Source organism: Lonchura striata, chromosome 1, assembly GCF_046129695.1.
Source record: "Lonchura striata isolate bLonStr1 chromosome 1, bLonStr1.mat, whole genome shotgun sequence".
NCBI lineage: Eukaryota > Metazoa > Chordata > Aves > Passeriformes > Estrildidae > Lonchura > Lonchura striata.
This window is the reverse complement of record NC_134603.1, coordinates 2,977,898-3,001,201: the sequence shown is the minus strand read 5'-3', so window position 1 is coordinate 3,001,201 and position 23,304 is coordinate 2,977,898. Positions and strand designations below refer to the sequence as shown.

Here is a 23,304-nt window from a genome sequence, read left to right as displayed (position 1 = left end):
CCATCGAGTTTTCACTCCAAGTAACTATCCTTGGATATTTGGCCGCTGTCCAGAAGACTCAACTTGGAATAAGAACCTCCCAGACACCAAATTGACTCTGTCATAAAAAGACAAATATAAGAAGTCAGAGCTGGCATTGCTTGGGCAATAAAGCATACCCTGAGTTAACATTGATCCATAATTAATTTAAATACAAATAAATACACGGCCGAAACAGCGGTGGAAAAGACGAGCAGCCCAACTGCAAGGCTTCAGCTCTAATTAGTGCCACAAAGGCAATCAGCAGCTTGGCAGCGCCAAATGAGAGCGGTGTTGGGGGAATCATTGAAGCACAACAATGGGTGTTTGACACCCCAGACACTCTCAGTGTTTATTACTACCCTGCTCGAGGATTTATGGCTACAGCTGATAAAAATGCTCTGCTGCAGGGACAACGGGGCCTTTGTTCCTCCTGGGCTGTGGAGGAACAGGCTAGACCCCACCTCCTAGGCCACAGGCTAGGCCCCAGGTCCTTGGAAAAGGGAAAAAGGAGGAAGACCATGCCTTCACCACACAATGAACATTTTTGAGAGACTCCCACTGTGGTGTGACCATGGCACCAAATAGTCCTTGGCAATGACTGTGATGGGAACCCCTCAGCATCCTGACCAAGAAGCATCTTTGCATCAGTCCAAGGTGGCTGCAGGGGCAACACAGCCAACGTTGTTTCTCCTTTTTTTAAAAACGTTTCTGAAATTACAGCCTGTAGATAACCACAAGGAAATTACCTGCTCCTAATCCCCCACTGAACGACCAAATTATGGTTTGACTCCTTTATTTTACCATCTCCAAATGCTTGCACTCCTGATAAACTGCCAATCACCAGCAGCAGAGAGGGTGTTGAGAGAATTCAACTTTCTTTTGATAAATGTCACATTTAATGTGGTGAATGCAGTCTCACTTTTCCAACACAGGGAAATGTTAATGGGGAGCAGACATCATCATTATTAGGAAGAAATTTTTCCCTGTGAGGGAGATGAGGCCAGAGAACCTGTGGCTGCCCCATCCCTGGAATTATTCAGGGCCAGGTTATACAGGGCTTGGAGCAACCTGGGATAGTGGAAAGTGTCCCTGCAGGGAGTAGAATTAAATGATCTTTACCTTTCCAACCCAAACCATCCCATGATTCCATAATTTTATGATCAGTGCATAGAAACTTAGCAGCACAGCCTTCAGTCAGAAAAGCCACGCTAATTTATACCTGGTAGAACCTACTTTGTGGAGTTTTGAATTATTTCCAAAGAATAATCACTTGTCAAACACTGTGTTTCACATTTTCCCTCATTGGGATTGATAGGCACTGGCACGAAGCCTTGAATTTATGCACAATAAAAACATAAACTTTTGGATTGTTAAGAACAAGCACCTTTTGGAGGTACCTTTATGCCTGCCTGATTTTGCACACCTTGTGATCCCTTTTGAGTTAACAGTTGCTCATTTGGATGGTTTTAACATTTTTTTAACTGAGTTTGCAAACAAAAAGCTTCTTAATTGCAATGGGGATTACACAGGACTCATCAATTCCTTGTAGATTACACGGGGGACCAGTGTGAATTTACTTTTCTTGGACAGACAAGTAAAGCCAAAAAAAAAAAAAAAGAGCTGCAATGCGATTTGAGCCAGAATTCAGACTTTCAGAGATTCAGGTTGTTTTTCCTGAGTGAGATCTAGCAGCTAATTAGATCTAAACAGAGCATGATGACCACTGTTAATGAGAAAAACGCTCCAGGAAGAGCAGACTGGGTGATGGATCTGGTGATCAGGGACCAATTAGGCTGTAACCACCACACTGGGGAATGCTTCAGTCCATACCATGATAATAAGATGTATTCCTGTTTCTCTCCAACCCCGTCCCTATCATAATCTCCATTGTCCCTCCCTCCTCTATTTAATTATCAAAGACACTGCTGGGTAAAACATCTCCAGCCTGTCAGAGTTAATTCAGCTGTGAGAGAAGTACATTGACCACACACACTCACCCTGTTCCCAGCCTGCTGTTGGAGCACACCTTTGCTCCCACGTTTCCTAGCCATGGAATGGTGGATTCCTGTCAATAACACTGTGATTTGATTTTCTGGCTGTGCTTTAATGAAAAACAGAGCATTTGCATGCTTGAGAAAGTTCACTCTCCACAGATTCATGCACTGCTTTGCTGAAAAATGGGTCCCTTAAAAAAGTGCTGATGGCCTCAAATGGGAAATGTCACAGTAATGCAATGATCCCTTCAAAGTGTTCAGTGAAAACATGAGCCACGCCCTTTGGTGCGGTGTTGTGTTGTGATTGGCAATGTTATTAGTTTGGACTTTCATGTCAGAATTCAGAATACCAACAGTTTCAACTTTAATGGTATTAGGCAGAGTATGGAACATAAAAATTGATATGTTTTGACACTTGCATCCTATGGGACTATTGGAGGCTTCAGAGGGTCCCTGTTGCCACAGTTGTCCAAATTTTTTTTGATAATCTCTGCCCTCTTTGAAGCTCTGTGGCTCTGGTTTGGTCTCCCCACCTCAGTCCCTGGTTGGCAAAGGCCAGAGGCTCTCGCCGCGCAGCTCCTCCCAGAGGGAAAGATTTTCACATTCCGCTCGTTTTCCTTCTTTGGGCCACTCAGTGGACGGCAACTGGAACGAATGGTCGAGCTGGAGCTCGTGCTCCGCTTCCTGCTCCAACGGGACCCAGCAGCGGACGCGGGAGTGCAACGGGCCCTCCTACGGCGGAGCCGAGTGCCAGGGACACTGGGTGGAGACCCGCGACTGCTTCCTGCGCCAGTGCCCAGGTCGGTGACAATGCCTTCTTCTTTCTTTTGGCCCACCTTCCTCTGCTGTGGGAGTCCAGGGCATCCCTCTGGCTGCCCTGGCAGGTCTGGGACCCTGGCAGGTGTCAGGAACCCCCCTGGACAAGCCCCCAGAGACACTGTCTGTGATCTCTGTCCATGGAAAAGAGTTTTCAATCTTACAGGATGAATTACCAGCTCTGAGTGTTTGATATCAGTAATAATTAAGTGTGGCACAGGTGCAAAAGTAAAATTTTAGGATTTTAGATTAGGGGTCCAAAGGGGACAAGATGGAGGAAACTGGGTGTGCCTTGTCCTTTTTCTCCTTCTTCACGCCCTCCATGTTTCACTGTGGTGTTGGCATTTTTCTGTTGGTTCAGGCTGGGGACACACTGTCCAACGTAGGTGACAGATATTGGCACGTTCTTGTAAATCCAGCCCAGGGAGTTTCTGGTATTTAATGTTTGTCACATCCCACTGAGGGCAGAGCCCCACACGCTGCCCTGCAGGACAGAGCTGGGCAGGGCAGCAGAACATTAGATATAAGCAAGAATAAACAACCTTGAAAACCAGCACAGACGATTTACAACTTCTTTGGCAGCGGGGCTGAAAGACAGAGACTTTCTACAATCTCGGAATCATCAATACCTCAGATTCTGACACACTGCAATCCCAGTAAAATGTTTATTTGGGGAAGACTTGTGCCCTTTCCAGTGCATCCAGATCATTCCAACAGGCCATGCCTGTTGGTTTTTGATTTGTTTTTTGTTAAGATTGGTATTGAATATGTTTGAGACGATATTTTGTATTCAGATGTAAATGTTTATTATTTATTGATATTACTGTCTTACAAGCTGTGAGTTTTACAGCATTCTACTAGCAAGCTATAAAATGGTTAACTATCTTTTTCTATAAGGTATTTTAAGGTTAAACTACCTAATTAAGAACTGATACTTAAATTATTTTCACTTTTAACCAATAACTAATTACCTGAAGTCCTCAATGTGGACTTTTCTAACTAATTACAAAATACCTTCCAAACCCATGAAGGAGAAGGTGAAGAAGAAGGATAAGCTACTGCTCTAAAGCAGGAATCTCTGCCCCTCAACACAAAAAACTCAAAACTCTTAATAGCCAAAGTTTCAACATATGCCAGCCAAAGTCCACCGCTGGCAAGTGTTTCAGGACACCCAGAGAGGTGAGTGATTGCCCACAGGAACTGTGTCTTTCTAACCTCAGATATCAGGTTTTCAGCATGAGCTTGAAAAAACCCCAAGAAAATAGCAATTAAACCCTTCCCTTGCCTCCACAGGGTTTCAGCTTCCCTTCTCTTTTTGTTTTGTTCCTCTCCTCCCACCATTTCAACATCCCCAGTCGTATTTCAAGCAAATTGGGGATCCTCCATTGTATCTTAACATTAAACCTTATCAGTGAGATGGTCTGTCGCAATAAAGCCTTTGTTCATGTCTGTGTAAGATTTGTCACTCACTTTACTCATCTGTGACCTAACAATGATGACAGCAGCAATAATAATAATAATAATAATAATAATAATAATAATAATAATAATAATAATAATAATAATAATTCCTACCAGGATTCATCCTGGTCTACCTGTTTCTTCAGGGGATCCGATTATCTGCAGTATTTAACAGAGGCATTGGATTTTCCTACATGGTCTCAAGTAGATTTTGATGTTTAGGAATCTCACTCTTTCTTTGTAACTTAGGGAGATCTTTAAAGATGAAAAGAGGCTTCAGAACTCCCTTGTAAGACAACCCTGTCCCACTGATTTCAGAGTTATCTGTCAAAGCAATTCAGGTCATACTTTCCACTGCATAAAATGTCAATAAATAAAGCACCAGGATTTGGTGCTGCCCCTCTTATTTGGTAATTTTTGTCTACTTCTTGGAGAAGACATGGATGTCCCACCCTCCCAAAAAGAATTACTCAACCCCAGATGATATGGTAACTCAAAATTAAAAGCCCAAGTAGTAAAGAGCACACTTAGGCCCTGTTCTAGTTCTGTCACTGACCTGTTGTGGCACAGCAGAGGAGAATGTTTCCCTACCTTGCAGGCTTGTTGTGAGGGCTAATTAACATTTTTATGGTGCTTTGATAAATGCCATTGTTAATGTAAAAGGAGCAGAATTTTGATAAATGTCATTGTTAACATGAAAGGAGTCACATTCCCACTGGATCTGGAAAGATGCTGGGAGAAGACACTATGGAATGAGACAACATCCCAAACCTTTTTCCAAGGCACGTGAAGCATCAGTGCAATGGAAACAGCTGGAGGGAGGTTTATTTGAGGTCCCTCCATGGTTTTTTGCCCAAGGGCTTTGCTGGTCTTTCTAAATCCCTGAGCCAGACCTTCTCTGGGAAGGTCTATTTTCACACATGCATTGCACATTCCCAGTGAACTCCAGATGTGGAAGCAGTCTGGCAGATGTGGCTGCTAGGTTGAATCCCTGCCATGGGAAGAGTGTTCTGGAGCACAGCCCCAAATGTCCGCCTGAGGAAAGAGCTTTTGCAGAGCGTAGAGGTGCTGAGGAAGAGCAAAAAAACCACCCTTGGGCTGATGGGAATGGGAATGGAACACTCTGATTTAATGTCTGTTAAGGATCAAACCAAGATCCAAAGCAGGAGACCTCCCTTCCTACCAAACTCTGCCCTACTCACCCTACGTTCCTCTGCTCGCCTTTGGATCTTGATTCCTTCTGTTGCAGATGATGTTTGGGAGATAACAGGCTGTTTCTCCTCTTTTTACTACTTTTTTTTTTTGTGTTTCCAGTGGATGGGAAGTGGCAGGCCTGGGGAGTGTGGGGCAGCTGCACCGCCACGTGTGGAGGTGGCACTCAGAGACGTGACCGGGTGTGCTACGGCCCCTTCTTTGGTGGAGAGACTTGCCAGGGTCCCAAGGAGGAATACAAGCAGTGCAATGACAGAAAGTGTCCTGGTATGTACCCTAGACCCCGCGTGCTTTCCTTTGAATGAGGCAGAATTTTGGATTTTGAAATGGCTTCCACATCCTTTGTCAGAGATCTGAACGCTACAAAGGGTTGTAATCTAATAAAAACCTGCCCATGGCCCAGGTACCAGGTCTTGATTTAACTGTTGCAGAATCAAGTGCAACCGTGTTGGTTTCAGTGAATATTTGGTCAATCCCACCAGCCCTGCCTTGGTGGTTTCATCTTTTCTTTGCCATAGTTACAAGAGGAAAAGAGAAACTGTTTGGTAGCAAAAACTGGCATCAGAGTCTCAAGTCCATGAAGTTTTTGAGTACTGAGGATGCTGCACAGGTTTCCCACCCTTTACCTCTGGGAAGCCTGAACCCCACTGGAAATTAAAAAAAAAACAAACGAAAAAAAATATTTATCTGCATCTGTTGGAGCTTTACCTAAATCTTACCCTCCTGCAGATGTAAAAGGTGAATGGAGGGTGAGTGAGCTGTAGGGCAGATGAAAATCTGGGTTTGAATGTGAAAAATAAGCTGGAATGAACACATCCAAGTGGGAAAGTTTCTGTCTGCCCCTCAGACTATACAGAGACCAAAAAATAGGCCTGTCTACCATTTCTGCTTTCTTCCTCAGCCTGAGTTGAAGGGCCTGGTGAAATTGCTGGTGGGGAATCAATGGCCTTTGTGATGTTTGTAGTCAGATTGCATCGATTGTAACAGGCCACGAGCTTTGACTGAAAGGGTAATTAATTGTCAGAGCAGCTCAGCGAGAGACAGGAGAGATTCTCATGGCAGTTCCCCAGCATTCCTGCTGGAAAGGGGCATCTCCCTCAAGGACAGGAGGCAGCAGTTTTGATGCAGGAGTAACAGGGGGCAGATCTTCCACGTGGAGGCCAAGCCAACCCCTCAGACTCCCTCACAGAGTGCTGAAGACAAAGAGATGAAAGCCAGAGGACTTCAGCATGGAAGTTCCAGCACATTCAGCTCAGAGATGACAGAGAAAGAGGCTGTGTGACAGCCTTGTCACTCTTCCCAGCTACGCTCTTAATGAAAGGCATCACCTCTCCTTGCAAGCTGTGCCTCTCAATTAGCAGTGGCGTGTGAGAATCTCTTCTAACTCTGCCACAAAGCTCTCCCTCGCCACGGAAAATCTTAGCACCGGGTTGTCTGGTGGTGTCTACAGAGCAAGGCAGATTTAGTTCAGCTTCAGTGTGTGCCAGCTGAGGCCCTGGCAGAACAAGCCCGAGCTTTTCTTCTCTTTCCGCAGGGGTTGATGCCTGTGCAGTGCTCAAAAGGAAAAGGCAAGTCTCAGGCACTGGGGCCTGCCAGGGTTCACAGCCAGAAGGGTCTCACTGTAGTTTTTAATTTGCAAGGGAAGGAAAAGGTGGGGAAACATCAGAGGCTAAAAATAAACCCGCTCAATTTGTTCTCCAAGAAAGTACCACATGCTGGTGTGATTTGATTTGAGCAGAAGAATTGAACTTAATTGGGTTAGTTATTAAAATCTCCCAGTGCAAATAGGTTACTCTGGTAAAAGGGATTTTGTTGTGAAGCAACATCAAAAAGAAAAAAAAAATGAAGAAAAAAGGAAAGGATTCTCTCCTGGTCTGGGAATTGCTCACTGGCAAGACAACTCCAGTCAGTGTATTTTTAAAGAACATCTCTGATCCACAGCATCCCTCAGTGGTCCCCAGGGACACTGCAGGGGTGACAAGACCAGGAAGTTTTGACAGGCCAGCAGGGGAGAAACAGGAGGAGAGATGTGAACATTTTCCCTCTCTGCTTTTTCCTGTGCTCTGTTTTTTTTGTAGCCAAGGGTGCTGGAAGCTTCCACACCCCAGAACCCTCCTGTGAACCATGGGACAATCTGTGACCGTGGTCAAAGCACAGGGACAAGAGTCTGGAAATTGGCCCCCTGCTCTGGGACAGGCTCTGGGGGTGACCAAGTGCTGTCACAACTGGGGTATTCAATCTCTCTGCCCCACAGCTCCATGTCAGCAGGCTGGAAATGAAATTGCCTCTTCTCCATTCCTGTTCTGGCTTATCTGCAGAAGCCACGAGCCCTGCTCATGTGCAGAGCACAGCTGGGGTCCTGCTGCCCTCCGAAGTTCCATTACAATAGCGATTACTCACAGGGGGACTTTAAACCAGGGGAAGGAGCATCTGTTTCCAGGCAGAGAATTCAGCTTATTCATTCTCAGTATTTACTGGGGAGGAATCCATCTTTGAACTGCAGCTGGGGCTGGGACCAGTCTTGGAGCCTGCCAGCAGGAACAGTGATGTGCAGGCAGCTTGTTGGGTCCTGTAGGAGTTCTTCAAAGAAGCAGGACTTGCCATGCCCATAATTTGGGTTTGAGCCCTCCTCACAGCCAGGTTGGTCCCTGGGTAGTCCCAGAGTAGCAGTTGGACATGCCCCGACCAGCTGCAGGCACAAACTCAGCTTCCTTTGTGTTGGAAATTTTACATGTGCAATGAATAAAAACTGTTATCAGAAACTATTAAATCAAGTTTTTTTCTCCTTCCCTCCCTCAGGAGTGACAAATAGCTTTAGCACCATCCTCATGGCTCCCTCCACTTTACATGTTGTAAATAATGAGTTTCTCAGCACAAAGACTTCCTGTGGTGAATGTTTTTCTCCCAGATCCCACCAACTCCAGGACCGACTCAGCTCCACCCACAGACAGAAGCTTCCAAAACCATCCTTGCAATGATTTTTTTTTTCTGTGATGTCTCAAAACACATTTTTGCAGGCTCCTGGGCTCTGCAGAAATGTTTGGAAATGAGCTGCTGATGCAGTTCCAAGCTGTTGGGGCTCAGATCTGCTCTCTTTTGTGCACAAGATGGAAGCAGGCAGAATGAAGACCACCCAGGGGATGTGCCCATCTTGTCTTTTCATTTGCTTGTTCTTTCCTTCGTTCTTAATCCACTGATTCATGCCAAGCCTCATTTTAGATACATCCAGCACTGAAGGTGGTGACCCTGAGGGATGGCAGAGGTGGAGTCTGGAGCTACGGAGCTCACCCACAAAAGATCTGTCCATTAAAAATTAAGAAATAAAACTCTTTGGTAGAGGCTAGCAACAGCAGTTTTCTTGCAAAGAGCTGCCCCAAGACAAGGCAAGGATGTGAGTGGGTGGATTTTAGCGAGCTGATCCTCAGAATGGATGAATGCCCAGCTTTCAGACAGGCAGAGCAAATTCCAGAGAGGTGAAGTGACTTTGTGAGGGACTGAGCACCGGCAGAGCTGGGAGTGCAGCTCCAGCCTCCTGGCTCACAGACCACGCTCCCATACTTCCCTTTTCCATGTCCACGCTGAGGAGGAAGCTTTACCAACAGAGTTTTTCTCTCCTGGCAGAGCCCCACGAAATCTGTGACGAGGAGAGTCTTGGCCCTGTGGTCTGGAAGGAGACGCCAGCCGGGGACGCTGCCGCCGTCCGGTGTCCCCGCAATGCCACTGGTAAGGGTGACTGCATGGTGGGCAGGTCCTCCCTCATCCTTTGTGTGTGATCCTTCATCCTTTGTGTCCTAGATGAGGAGAGCCTGGCTGTGGGATGACAAGACAGGCACAAGGACTACCCTCCCTTTGTCCATGGCTAAATTAACTCTGTCTGGGTTTCTGTTTTTGCTGTTAAGCATAAACATCTTAGTTGCCACTGGATAATCTGAGGTGGTTTCCATCCATCCTGTGGAAAGTTTGAAATTAAGGAGCACTGGGATATGTTCCCAGCATTATCTACAAAAAGCTTTGCAGAGTAGGTAGCGCTTTCGAATCCTCTGGATTTGGGTGTTGTAGTTCTCTCCAGTGCCCACCAAAGCAGATGATGTGCAAGAGCAGAAAACCTGAATTCAGTTGTCTGCTTACACTTAGAAACCTCATTACCTCTCTAAAAATTTCTTTGAACGCTCAAGTTGATGGTCTGATTGTTCTGGTGTAAAGGAAAAGGACATGGGCATCCAGGTGTTACCTGTTGTGGCCACAGGAGTGGAAGGTGGTGCAGAGAAGGCTCCAGGAGTGATGCTGCTGCTGGGATTTGTCCTCAGCTGGATGTTCCTCACTGCCAGGCAGGAACAGAAATAATTGCAGCAGTGTCAATATGTGTAAAGGTTTTATTTCGTTTTTGGGAGAGGGTTGGATACAAACAGCTCTCTTTGGCTCAGCTGGGACAGTCAGTGTCATCCCCAGTGCTGTCCCAGAGGGGCTGTCTCCAGAGAAAGGTCACTGAATCACTTGGCAGCAGCAACAGAACTGCAGACCCAGCAAACCTGACCCTCAGAGACTTTCCAAATGTCATCATGATGTCTGGGACAGGGTGATCCCTCTCCCTTTCCTCCTCCTGATATGTCTGTTCCTCCACATCACAAGGCATGTGCTTATCACTGCAAACCCTTCTGTGGATTGGAGCTGAGGGGAGACCTGGGGGAGGACTGGAAGCAGCTTCCAGAGAGTTTCAGCTGATGCAAAACTGGTGCTGTTGGGTGTTTATTCCCCTCCAGGCTGCGTGGGCAGCACAAGCCCTGCTTTAGTTGCAAGTACCAGACCAAACCACCTGGGGAGGCTCGTGGGGCTTCCCAAACCAGGAAAAATGCTGTCACCAGGGCAGGAGAAAGCTTCTCTTCACCCTGACTTACCATGGCCAATTTGTTAATTTTTGTTTTCCTGCCCAGTTCCTTCTGCTGCTCTGCAATAGTAAAAGGCAGGAGAAGGAAATAAAGATAATCCCCACTAAAGGCTTGTTCAGGCATCTGCAGGTGCCTCTGGTGCCCTTTGTGCTGGTAGCTGAGTCGGAATTGGTGTATTGACCACTTCTGGGTGATCTCCATCAAATCGTGAAGGTTGGAAAAGATGTCTGTGATCCTCAGGTCCAACCACTACCCCAGAACTTCCAGCCCACCACTAAACCATGTCCTCAAGTGCCACATCTATACATACTTTGAACACTTTCATGGATGGTGATTCCACCAGTTCTCTGGTCAGCTTGTTCTGACGCTTGACCACCCTTTCTGTGAAGAATTTTTCCTTACTGTCCATCCCAAATCTTCCCTGGCTCAACTTGAAGCTGTTTCCTCTTGTCCCATGACTTCCTACTCATGACAAAAGACCAGTCCCCATGAATGCTTGGCTTTCCATCCTGTCTTCACTCCCATATTTGTTTCTTTCATTTTTCCAGGGCTGATCCTTCGGAGATGCATCTTAGATGAAGAAGGCATCGCTTACTGGGAGCCTCCAACGTACATCAAGTGTGTTTCTATTGATTACAGGAACATACAGATGATGGTAAGGCAGCCCCACTGCTCAGCCCAGCAGGTTTGGGATCCTCCCCAACGATTGTTACATGGCTATAGTTACAAAAATGAAGGGAAAAAAAGGAGTTTCCAGCTTTGCCCTGATTTTCTCTTGTTTTTTCTGCTTACCTTGTGATGCACGGGCACTCCATGGACAAGGGATTGTTCTTTTCAAGATATTTTAATATCCAATTTGGCAGAATCTGGATTCTTCCAGGCTTTCATATCACATTGTCATTAAGTATAGCTATGATGGTATCACTTTTAAATAAGGATCTTATTTTTTCTTAATCTTAAATTCATTTTTATGAGGAATTTCTGCTGGTCTCCTGTCAGCTTTAGGAGAATTGACCTCTTCTGTTCATGGTAAGGTACAGTCTGTCCTAAAACAATTCCAAATTGATTGTAAGAAAACAAGATTTTGGAGCAAAAATATTCTTTTGGGCTATGAACAGAAGAAACTTTGTAGTAAGACAATTTCTTCTTTGTGGGCAAACCAGTTCTCAGTCATTTTAGAGCCACTTGGAAGATAATTTAGAATATATCACTCTTTTCTATCATTTTAAAAATATCAGAGGCTCTCAGGCCAGCAGAGATTGTCAGATTAATCTGATCTGCACTCTGAATTGTGAGGGAGGTCAAAAACCTTCCCCTGGCGATTCCTTCACCGAGCTCATTAACTCGACTTTGACTGTCCCTAAAAGTGTTTCTCGCTTTTCTCTTCTGTTTCTCAGACCAGGGAACACCTTGCCAAAGCTCAGCGTGGGTTGATGGGAGATGGGCTGTCAGACGTGCTCCAGAACCTCGTGGAGATCTCCCAGGATGGGACCAGCTACAGTGGGGACCTGCTGTCCACCATGGACGTACTCAGGAACATGACAGAGATCTTCCGTAGGGCTTACCACAGCCCGACTTCTGGGGATGTGCAGGTGAGCCCAGGTGCATTTCCTGGAGCCCAAGGCTGGGTTAGAGAGTTGCCCATGCTCTGGACTCCAGGTTTGATTGCTGATACTGATTGTAGCTGATACAGTGCTGATGAAAATCAGGTTATTTTTTTTCCCAACATAAATGTCTTTCTGTATTAACAAACTCTCCTTTCGAGGTGGTTCTTCCTTGGTTTATAAAAGGAGAACTTGAAAGCCAAGGTCATTCTGAGCTATTTCAACATGATAGCACTTCACTGCAGAGCCTAATTGATATGAGAACATTATTTAGTGGGGATTTTAGGCTAATGACTCGAGGTAAAATGATCCTGTGGCATTGGATACCTGGGTGTTGATGTAGGGGAATATTGTGTTTTTTTATCCCAGGGTTTTATTTCCAGCAGCTGCAGAGCAGCTACAGGATACACCCTTGGGATAGATCATCACCTCATGACTTGAAACATTAAACTGATCCTGCAGGATCTGCAGAGAGTGGTAAAACTGGAGAAAAAAAATCTATAGTTTTATATTTCCTGTTTCCTTCCTTCTCATGGTGTGCTGTAGAGGTCCTACCATGGACAGCACCCTTGTAATCCATCTCTGCATCTCCTGCCTGGTCACAAGCTAAAGGGGATCCTGAGGTTTCCATGTATTGGAAACAACAGAAATAATAGAAAAAAATATATGAAAGGATTTCTGCAATGGAACTGGTTTTAACCAGTTTCTGACAAATATTTTCCATATCTGTCTTTAAAAATCATAGTAATGGATACAAGACCTATTCCTAATTCAATGCCTTAGATGACACAGTAGTTAAAGTGAAATCCTTGGGGAAAAGGGGACCTATGAAATGCTCTGGAACCTTTTGGGAATGGGATCATGAGAAGGCTTTTGGAGCATCTTTAAATATCACGTGTCCCTCCCACACGGCTGTGACCTTCCCAGCCTGGGCTACGTTTGCATAACAACCTCTTCTGTCCTCTCTTGTCTCCCTCCTCCAGAACTTCGTCCAGATCATCAGCAACATTTTGTCAGAGGAAAACCGGGAAAAATGGGAGGAAGCTCAGCTGGTATGAACCTTCAGCACCTTCCCTGGGAATAAAGAGGCTTTCGGCACAGGGTTCAGCAATCAGGAGGGGAATTTCCAAGCATCTACTCCTAAGAGGAGCTTAGTTCCAGGCTGAGTCACATTAAAGGAGTAACTCAGGGAGCCACAGGATCTCAGCTCTGAGCCAGACTCTCTGCATGAAGGACAGTGAGATGCTGGTGGTGTAAACCAAATTTGGCATGGGTTTCAAGGGTCGGACTTGGTTGGGAGTTGATAATCCTGATGTCTTTCTGTAATTCCACTGTTTCCTCTTGCCAAAATAAAGAAGTGGGATCATGTAGCTTTGAGTTCCTAGCTGAAAAGATGCAGGACTGGAGGGATGCTTGGAGCTGGGGTTCTGCTCAGCTGAGCTTCTGGGTTCAGTTATCCTTTGCTTTATTTCTCTCCTGTCAAGGTTAGGGATCCTGCTCAGTCCTGAACTCCCCATTCCTGGAAGTGTTCAAAGCCAGGTTGGATGGGGCTTTGAGCAAGATGTGGAAAGTGTCCTTGCCCATGGCAGGAGCTTGGAATTAGGTGAACTTTAAAGTCCCTTCCAACGCAGGTCATTCTAAGATTCTATGAACAATTCTGTAGCAGAATTCTCAGGTGTTAGGGGCTGGTGTTGTTGGATTTTCTTTCTGAGTCTTATTTGGCTCTTGACTTGTGTGCCCCATCTGAGCTCTCTGTTGTGGAGATGTGTCATACCTATTCCTGTGTCTCTTTGCCATTCCTTTTGTGAGCTGTTGATGTTGCAAAATTGCTCCAAAAGATCTGGGAACAGCAAATAATCAAGAAAAAAAAATTAGCCAACACACAAAGCAACACCAGAGCCCAGTTATCTTCATACCAAACGGGGAAGTACTCTGGGGAAAACCTTTTAATAAGTGCTGGTAATTGTTAAAAAGAGAATTGTTGAAAGTCCAGAACATGAGACAGGGACTCAAAAACATTTCCATCATGCAACAGCAACTGTCAGGAGCTGGCCAGCCTTCTCTCCTCTCCTCTCCTCTCCTCTCCTCTCCTCTCCTCTCCTCTCCTCTCCTCTCCTCTCCTCTCCTCTCCTCTCCTCTCCTCTCCTCTCCTCTCCTCTCCTCTCCTCTCCTCTCCTCTCCTCTCCTCTCCTCTCCTCTCCTCTCCTCTCCTCTCCTCTCCTCTCCTCTCCTCTCCTCTCCTCTCCTCTCCTCTCCTCTCCTCTCCTCTCCTCTCCTCTCCTCTCCTCTCCTCTCCCTCTTCTCCTCCCTGGTATCTTGTTGATATCCTGTTGAATTTGGATGAGGGTGATATGATCTGCCTCTGGTTGGGATAAAGAATCTGGACATGGTCCTGGGCAAGGTGGCCCTGCTTGAGCAAGTGGGTTGGGCCAGATGCCCTTGGAGGCTCCTCGCAAATGAAACTACACCCTGATTCTGTGATTCTTTGCCCAAATACTTGGTCTCAAGCTCCAGGTGCATGTAGGTATTTCAGCACTGAGCAGAGGAGACTGTCAAGTTGTCATGACAACAGGGAAACCCTGTTGATCACCTTAAAAACAGCTCGATCTGTGTGGCACTTGGTTCCCAGTGGCTTTCCCTGTACAATCTGCTCTCTGAACCTCCAGGCAGCCACAGCCCAGCATCACCATGACCTACACATGGATTGGGAACCTTTCTCTCATGGGGAGAACCTTTTCCTGGTGTGTGTTTTAGTGGGAATTGAGATGACAGCCCAGCACCATGACCTTAGGACACAGAAATCTCCACGAACAGGATGCCAGCAGAGGTTTTAGCAGTCTCTGTGCTTCTCCCTTAAAGCTGCTGGACCAAAATCACATCTTGCATTTCATGAGATCAACCAGTTCTTTTAAAACAAAGCCTTTGGCTCCCAATTTGCTCATTAAAAATAAACCCAACTTCACTGCAGTCACACATTCCAATGCCCTGTGGCCCCCTCAGGCAGAAAGATATTGTTCTAGGAAAATAAAAACTAAAACAACCCATAAAGGTATTCAGAGAAGGACTACAATGATTTTTAAAGAGCTTTTGTTGACCATTATATGATAAAACCTATAATACAGCATCCAGTGTAGCCTGAATTCGGTTTGACCTTGTGATTTCAATCTGTAATGGAATATAAAAGTGTGCAGCTAAAAATAGCATCCTCACTCAGTTCTCCTCCTTCTGTGCACACCTGCTGTACTGGCAGGACTTTTTAATCTCACCCTGAGACAGTTTTAGTCTTACCAAGGTTCCTTGGATAGACAGAGACACGCATGGCCACCCCTGTCCTCTTTGCCCACACTCTCCACGGCTCAGCCTTCCTCCTGCCTCCTTCCCATCCTGCTTGTCCCCAGCTGTCCCTCCAGCTCACTCAGCCACCTCAGAATGTCTGGATTATGGTGAGGAGCTGAAAACGCTGTGAAAGTGGTGGAAGAGGAAAAGGAGAGGAGCTGTGATGCTTTTCTTCAGCCTCTCGTGGCATTTGCAAAGCCCCTGTGGGCAAATGTGCTTTGAGGAGAAGACAGATAGTCAGCAGAGCTTGTTTCAGGTGGATTATAGTTTATGGAATCTGTCACTGGAAAACTGGTTATTGTTTAACAGCTCTGTCTTAAGCTGGCAAAGTACAGGTAAAGAAGAGTCACTGCCAATGTCTTTATCAATGGGGAAAAAATAGGGAAGAAATGAGGCAGAGAAACTCCAGGACAGCCTGGGACCAGGAGCCTGATGATTCAGAGTGAGATCCTGGCAACAAAACAGGAAAGGAGAAAATCAGGCTGCCTGGGATTCAACATTAGACCACAATTGTCCTTTGGTGTGGTTGCTTTCAATAGAGGGAGCTGAAATGAGATGATCTTTAAGATCCCTTCCAACCCACACCATTCTGCATTTCTATAATTTTACAAAAGGAGATAGGAGATGAGGTAGTCTCTTCTCCAGAGGGTCTCCAATATTTCCTTTTGTTTAAAATCTTGCCCTCCACCCTAAGTTCTATCAGACTGTCATTTTATAACTATTTTGCTTTCTTTTTATTTTTTCTTTTTCTTTTTTCTTTTTTCTTTTTCTTTTTCTTTTTCTTTTTCTTTTATTTTTTATTTTTATATTTTTATATTTTTATATTTTTATTTTTATTTTTCTTATTTTTATTTTTTTTCTCTTTTTATTTATTTTTTTAATTTTAATTTTTATTATTATTAATATTTTTATTTTTTTTTCTCTCTCTTTTCTTTTTCTTTTTATCTTTTTCTTTTCTTTTTCTTTTTCTTTTTCTTTTTCTTTTTCTTTTTCTTTTTCTTTTTCTTTTTCTTTTTCTTTTTCTTTTTCTTTTTCTTTTTCTTTTTCTTTTTCTTTTTCTTTTTCTTTCTTTTTCTTTTCTTTTTCTTTTCCTTTTTCCTTTTTCCTTTTTCCTTTTTCCTTTTTAATTTTTCCTTTTATTTTGTTCTTTTTCTTGGCTTCCTGTTAGGATTTCCCAGTCCTCCTTCTCCACAGCTCCGTAACAGTCCATTTTACCCAGCACATGCTCCCAGCTCACGTGTGAGGGCAGAAACCTTTGCCTGCAGAGAAGCTCCTGCTGTTCTCATTAGCATCTGTTCTACTCCAAATTCTCCCTCTCCTTGCAGATAGGGCCAAATGCCAAGGAGCTGTTCAGGCTGGTGGAGGATTTCATTGATGTCATCGGCTTCCGCATGAAGGATTTCCGGGATTCCTACCAAGTCACGGACAACCTGGGTGAGTTCATTGGCACTCCTCACGTCAGGGAGACCCCCAAAACTGTTAATTACTGTGAAAATGGATAACCTGGGCTGTGGGGAGAGGAGGAGGGAGGGGAGGCAGCAGGTGGTGGGATGTTAAAAGGTCTGGGGGAAGACATGGAGGGGCATAAATACAGGGTGGCTTTTCTCCAAAGGAGTTGGGATTTCATGAGGAAGAAGAGAGATCCACAGAGAGATCTGAGAGAAATGGAGAACAGATGACGAACTGGGCAGAATGAGACTCTTTCTTTTGTTTCTTGAACACAAGAACAGCCCAGAAGCCAATGGAGGCAGTGAGCAAACAGCAGGCAGTGTTTGATTGATGCTGTGTGCACAATCTCAGCGTGGAACTTGTTGCCAGAGGAAGTTGCAGAAGCCAAAAAGTACAGATGGGTTCATGATGGGATTAGGAAAGTGCATAAAAGAGAGGTCCATTGGTGGCTGTTAAAGTTGATGATCTGGATGCAGCCAGGAGCTGAGGAAGTCCTGCTGATTGCTGGGAGGACAAACCAAGGGATGTCTTGTTCTTTCTCACACTTTTTATCAGCTGCTGCTGGCCACTCCTGCAGATAAGGTGCTGGAACAGACTCTCCTGTGCCAGATTTAATGCAGGCAGGATCCTTCCAGCAAAGCACAAGCCCTGTGCTTTTATCTTCTTTCATGCACAGATATTTCCTCAAGAGAGCATCACTCCTATGGCTCTCAAGATCCAATCTCTCTGATTTCCCACTAATGCTTCCCATGTTTTCTTGAGCACACATAGAATTCACTGAAGCTGGTTCCACTTACTGGTTTCATGTCTTGCTTCTCCACAGTCCTTGGTATTCACAAACTGCCTGCAAACGCAGCAACCGACATCACCTTCCCCATGAGAGGCTGGAGGGGAATGGTGGACTGGGCCAAGAACTCGGAGGACAAGGTCACTGTCTCCAAGAGCATCCTGTCTTCAGGGCTCTCAGGTAGGCAGCACAGCCAAGACAATATTTTTCCATCATTTTCTAAGAGTGGTGCCTTCCGTTTGCTTTGTCTTCAAATCCTCTTCCAGATCAGCTGGATTTGCTCACAAATGTTTGGACATTGAAGCATTGATAAGTGCAAATAAGGCTTTCAAATATGGCCTGACTAGATTTCAAACTAAACTCCTCACAAAAATGCAGGGGCAGGTTTAGTGCCTGGGTATGGATGTTTAACTTTCCCTAAAGAAGGAAAAAATTGGCAAACAATTCTTTAGGTGCCCTCCAAGCCTGGATCCAGAGCTGATGGAGCCATCTGAGGGTGAGTAGCTGGGAGTCAGCAGGTCAGGCTGAGCAGCTGAGTCTGCTGCTTGGACAAGCTTTGATAGGTCTGGGGATTTATGGCCCTTGTGTGAAATTTCCTGCCCCCAGAAATGAAATTCAGAGGTGTTTATCACTGAGGCTCCACATCAGGGCGTGGATAGGAGCCCCAGCATGGAGGTGGTGCCTCAACGAAGCTGGCCTCACTGCCAGATCTGGAAATCTCTCATTGCATGCTAGGATAACCCAAAACTATTTATTAAAAAAAGACAAACCTGGGGGTTTCTGGGATGGTCTGATGGATGAGAGTCTCAGGAACCAACACACTCAAGGTGCTCATCTTTAGGCAGAGACGACATTTGGCAGGATTGAGCCCTGAGTTCTCAAAAGCAGGACCCCAAATTGGGCTGATTGGTGATGGGATTTACTTTTGGCACTCGTGGCTTTGAGAGTTGCTGGCTCCCCCTTCCTTGGGACAGAGGCTGGAGACTGAGTTGCTGCTACAAAAGTCCTTTAGCCTCGAGTTGTCACACCAGGACCTTTTGTCTTGGGTCTCCCTGCTGGGGATGGCATCAGCCATCACTTCAGCTTGGGAAATCTGAGGGCAAGAGCAGTTAAGTGGCACCCCCAAGGGTAAACACTGAGTCACTGGCAGAGCAAGGACGTTGTCAAGTGCTCCTTGTGCCTGGTTGTGCCTTGCAGACAGCGTGAGCTTCTTGGGAAAAGCTGGAGCAAGTTGGGAACATTATCCCAGTTTCTTTGTGGAAGCTGTGGTGCCTTCAACTTTTGAAATCTTTAATTACCTATTGGATAAATTGCTGAACCAGACCTAGATGAGGCTGATCCTGCTCTGAGGCTGAGGGCTGTCCCAGAAGTATCCAGCTCCCCATGGAGATGTGTTCTAGACTTTGCTCCAGGGCCCCTGAGCTGTAGTGACTGAGCAAACAAAACATAACTTCCACCCTGAGGAAACAACTTCCAATGAGTGTTCACCTCTCCATGGTTTCCTGAGTAGCACCCAGGGCTCTTCTGCTTCTGTTTTATTCAGTATCTTGTGCTGGTGGTGTAGGTTTTGAGGGGTTCCTCAGTGATTCCAGCAGAAATCCACCTCTGTTAGTTTTGATCCTCGCTTTTCACTGGGAACAGGAGTAGCTATCCTGAGCAAAGTACAAGGACAGGCAGCTTCTTGAGACCAAATCCAAACCTCCTCACTGCTGGCAGCTGACTTTGAACAGTTGATTTTGATGGGCCAACACTGATTTATGCAGCTGGGTGACAAAACAGCTCTACAAGCCTGTCTGTCAGTCTCTCCCAGTTATGTGCTCACCAGATATCCCAATTTGATGATAAGAACGAGAGACATGCAGAGCTGTGCCTGTCCTGCAGTGATGAAGCAGACACACTGTCAGCTCAGCCTCAGTACAAGATATCAGAGAAGCCCCACCTGGTGCTTTCCCAGGTTTCTTCAGCATTGTTTTCCACACAGCCACTTGCTTTTTCTCCCCCATGAAAATCCAGCCTAGGGGCTGACTCTGCTGCTCGTGGTTTATCAGGGGAAGTTTGGGCTTTTTGCAGCTGGGGCACCATGAAGTGGTGGAGGAGGAGGAGGATAAATAAGAGCAGGAGGAGGTTAAGTGACGTGCCCAAAGGTCACACAGATGATTCAGAGGCTCATCTGGATCTGCTGCAGCCCCCAGAGGCAGCACATGAGTTTTGGGGTCAGAGCAGGCGCAGTGGGACCTCTCCCCTTCCCTCTGGCCCTGTCGGCGCGAGCGCAGCTCTTCTCTCTGACGGCCTGATAGCTGTGGACGGCTCCAAAGGCCTTGAGGTGGCTGCAAGAGACCTTTCCCCCCTGCAGATTTGTCTGCTGTGGTGCTGTCAGAGGAATTTGGGGGTTTCTGAATGGGGGAGCACCGTCTGGGGGGGGTGAGCCTTGGTGAAGGCAGAAATCCGGGATGCTGGGTCACCCCAAAGGTGCTGAGCCCTCCCTGTAGTGACTGCAGCCACTGCATCCCACTGCAGTGATGTTGGCATTGGCCATGCCCCAACAGAGAGCCCTCCAGCACTGGCCATGCTCCTCCAGAAGCCAAATCCTGCCCTGGGGTGTCCCGTGGGGACAGCTGCCACCCTGGTTGTCTCAGTGCTGTTGTCTCCTTCCCTCTCCTCCGGTGTCCTGCAGTGTCGGATGACTCCTCTGTCTTCGTGGTTGGGACCGTGCTCTACCGGAACGTGGGCAACATCCTCTCCCTGCAGAGGTAAGAGGGGCTGCCTGGGCGTGGGGAGCAGCTGGGAATCACCAGGATGATCCCTCTGGCTGCTGAGCACTGGTCCTCCAGGGAAAAGTAGAGATCACTGGGTGCAACCAGACAGAATTTGACCTGCAGTGAGAATATTTTGACCTCATGTTCAGGTGGGGCCACGCATCGCAGGTCGGAGGTGCAGGAATGTTTTCCCCATCCACGTGCAGCACCCCAGACACGAGGCGAGGATGCTCAGTGCTGCTGTCTCCCTCTTCCCTGCCACCCTTCGCCCTCCAGGAATGGAACTTCACCCTGCCCTCCTGGTGACGGGGGATTTTGGCAGCCCTGACAGATGGGGGATGCTCAGCTGCCCCGATCTTCCCGAGCTGCCAGGGAGCTGCCAGCCACACTGAGCCCTGGAGAGCAGCAAGGCAGAAATCAGGCTGGGGAGGAGAGAGGGGAGCAGACCACGCCTGGCTGCACACTTCTGCCTCGGGCACCGAAGCTTTTGTGTTGAACACTCCCTTCCCTTTTCTTCACTCCTCTTCCTTTTCCTCTCACACTTTTTTTTTGTTTTCCTCCTCAATGACTGGTACTGAGGCAGTAAATTAAGCATCCTAAGGCACCTTCTAAATCTGTTCTGCACTGATTAGCGTGAGCCCATTTACCATAAACACCAGGGCATCTCTCCTCACCGATAATCATTTAAATACCTCCAGATTTAGCACTGGCAATGGCAAAAGAGCTCTGAGTGAGTGCAGAGAGGAATTAGCCAGCCAGCCAACTGTATTCTGTAATATCTTCCATTACAGCAGTGGGAATTAGATCAGAAGGGCAATAAACATCATTGGCTCAAATGCTCCAGTGGTATTTCAGCTTCCTCTGGCCAGGCAGGGAATGAGCTCTGATAACCAGCAGCTGCAGCAGCCGCAGCCTCCGATCTGCGTTCCCAGAGGAGAGCTGATTTAAGATGTTCCTTAATTAAAGGACAGTCCCTCTTTAAAAACATCTCGAGTCTTGAATCACTTGTGGACAGTCAAATGAAAAACAAAATAAAAGATAAATGAAAGCAGCAGTAAAATACCTCTTACTTCAGTGCTGTGCAAATGGACACAGCGTTAAAAAGGAGAATGTTGTTAAATAACCACGTAGCTGCCTATGGGTCAAAAATATTCTGACAACTGAGGAGACCAGTTATTCCTGGGTACACATAAGAAATATGGACTCAAACCCTGGACTGGACCACTCTGATTCAATGCAGAGGGTTTCTTCCAGGAAGGAAAAAAGAACAAGTGGATTTAACTCAACAAACAGCACCAGCTGAGCTGTTCCTAATTGTCCCAATTTACCTCCCCCCAAGCAGCAATTCCGTCTCTGAGTCACACATTACTCTGTCCCCTTGGATCCAGAGAGCCCAGCAGATCTTGGCAGCCGTGGCAGTTGGGATGGGCTGCACACAAAACCTGATTTTCCAAGCCAGGGAGGTGAGAGAGGCGCTTGGTCCCAGCTGGACTCTGCTGCAGAGGACACGGACAGCAGAGAGCCACCAGCCTGGCTCTCCCTGTTAGCCAGCACTGTGCCCACAGCCCTTTGCACACCCTCGGTGCCCACTCAGGAGCCCCCTGAGCTCCTGCTCAAGCCCAATCTCTGCGTGTGTTGTTTCCTTCCCAGAAGACGAACTGCAACGTGCTTGTAGGAAAAGCGACTCATCTTCCTCCTGAAAGATTCCCCGTGACACTGAGTCCTTCTCCGCCCCCGACAAGCTGCTCAGCTGCTTAATTACCTTCTCTGCCAGGAGCCTGCCTCTCTTTTTAAGGCTGAATTTGTCTGGCTTTCACTTCCAGGCATTTGGCCTTCGGGTGGGTGACTGAAAAGCCCCCCCACGTGCAAGGAACTATCAGACAAGCTTTCCAACAGAGAAATTTTGTTTGTTTTCCTGCACCTGGATTGATTTTGTGTCTCTGTTTTGAAGTCCGTTTGCTGTTTCCACCTCTCAAAGTGAAATTGAACCCAACAGCACAGTGGAATCCAGACAAGGAGGGTGCAGACATTCTTTGCTTCATCCCAGTGGAGGGGATTTTAAAGATCATCCCATTCCAACCCCCTGCCATGGGCAGGGACACATTCCACTATTCCAGGCTGCTCCAAGCCCCATCCAACCTGGCCTTGGACACTTCCAGGGATGGGGCATCCACAGGTTCTCTGGGCAACCTGTGCCAGGACTCACCACCCTCTGAGCAAAGAATTTCTTCCCGACATTTGATCCAAACCTCTCCTCCTGTAGTTTAAAACCATTCCCCCTTGTGTTGTCATTATTTATCCACATTAAAAATTGCTCTCCATTGTTTTATAAGCCTCCTTCAACTTCTGGTTGGGCTGCAGCTTCTTGGCCACTGATCACCCTTCACGGTCTGCACACTGGTGGCTCCTGTGTTCCAACAACTTACCACGCTGAAAAATCAAATTCTCTTTCTGTCTGTGTTGGCTGCATCGATTCTCAGCTGCCCCTCAGCCCCCACAAGGAGGTTTGGGTGTCATCCCTGCTGCTCCTGCGAATATTCAGCAGCGCTGACCCAAGGACTGACCCTTACAGACACAGCCTCTAATGAAGACATGCACTGCTGCTTGCCTTTCAGCACATCCCAGTTTTAGCTTCTTACAGCTGCCTGCTCCCATTGATTTGCTCCTTTACTTTTACTCTGTAGGGTGATAGTTGGGCTTTGCCACGTCATTCTTTTTTCTTCTTTTTCTCGTTTAATTTTTTCCTTTTTTTAAAAGGAAAAGATATATTTTTGATTTTTTTCTTTCTCTGTTAAATCAATGTTGTTGTTCCCTCTAGTGTTAGTGTAACAGTAGCCTTTTGAGCATCCACTTACACATCTGTGGACAATTCCAAATATTTTCCCCCTTTTTTTTCTTTAAACACTATTTTTTTTAAGCTGCTGTTAAGCAAGTGCAAATCTTTCCCATCTAATTATTTTTTAAAAAGAAAGATAAAATCCA

At 46.4% G+C, this 23,304-nt stretch overlaps 1 protein-coding gene across 11 annotated transcripts in view; it reads left to right on the top strand.

Moving 5' to 3' along the window:
- The window catches only part of ADGRB1 (adhesion G protein-coupled receptor B1), a 283,170-nt gene that overhangs the window by 139,111 nt on the left and 120,755 nt on the right, over positions 1 to 23,304 (top strand). For 10 of the 11 annotated variants that reach the window (XM_077781813.1, XM_077781809.1, XM_077781807.1 and 7 more), the window contains 9 exons: positions 2,643 to 2,815; positions 5,607 to 5,771; positions 9,126 to 9,227; positions 10,939 to 11,045; positions 11,788 to 11,982; positions 12,978 to 13,046; positions 16,656 to 16,764; positions 17,603 to 17,746; positions 20,241 to 20,316. In XM_077781813.1, the coding sequence (XP_077637939.1) occupies positions 2,643 to 2,815; positions 5,607 to 5,771; positions 9,126 to 9,227; positions 10,939 to 11,045; positions 11,788 to 11,982; positions 12,978 to 13,046; positions 16,656 to 16,764; positions 17,603 to 17,746; positions 20,241 to 20,316 (1,140 nt within the window). The remainder of the gene's footprint in view (positions 1 to 2,642; positions 2,816 to 5,606; positions 5,772 to 9,125; positions 9,228 to 10,938; positions 11,046 to 11,787; positions 11,983 to 12,977; positions 13,047 to 16,655; positions 16,765 to 17,602; positions 17,747 to 20,240; positions 20,317 to 23,304) is intronic. The other variant, XM_077781806.1, reaches the window with a different exon arrangement.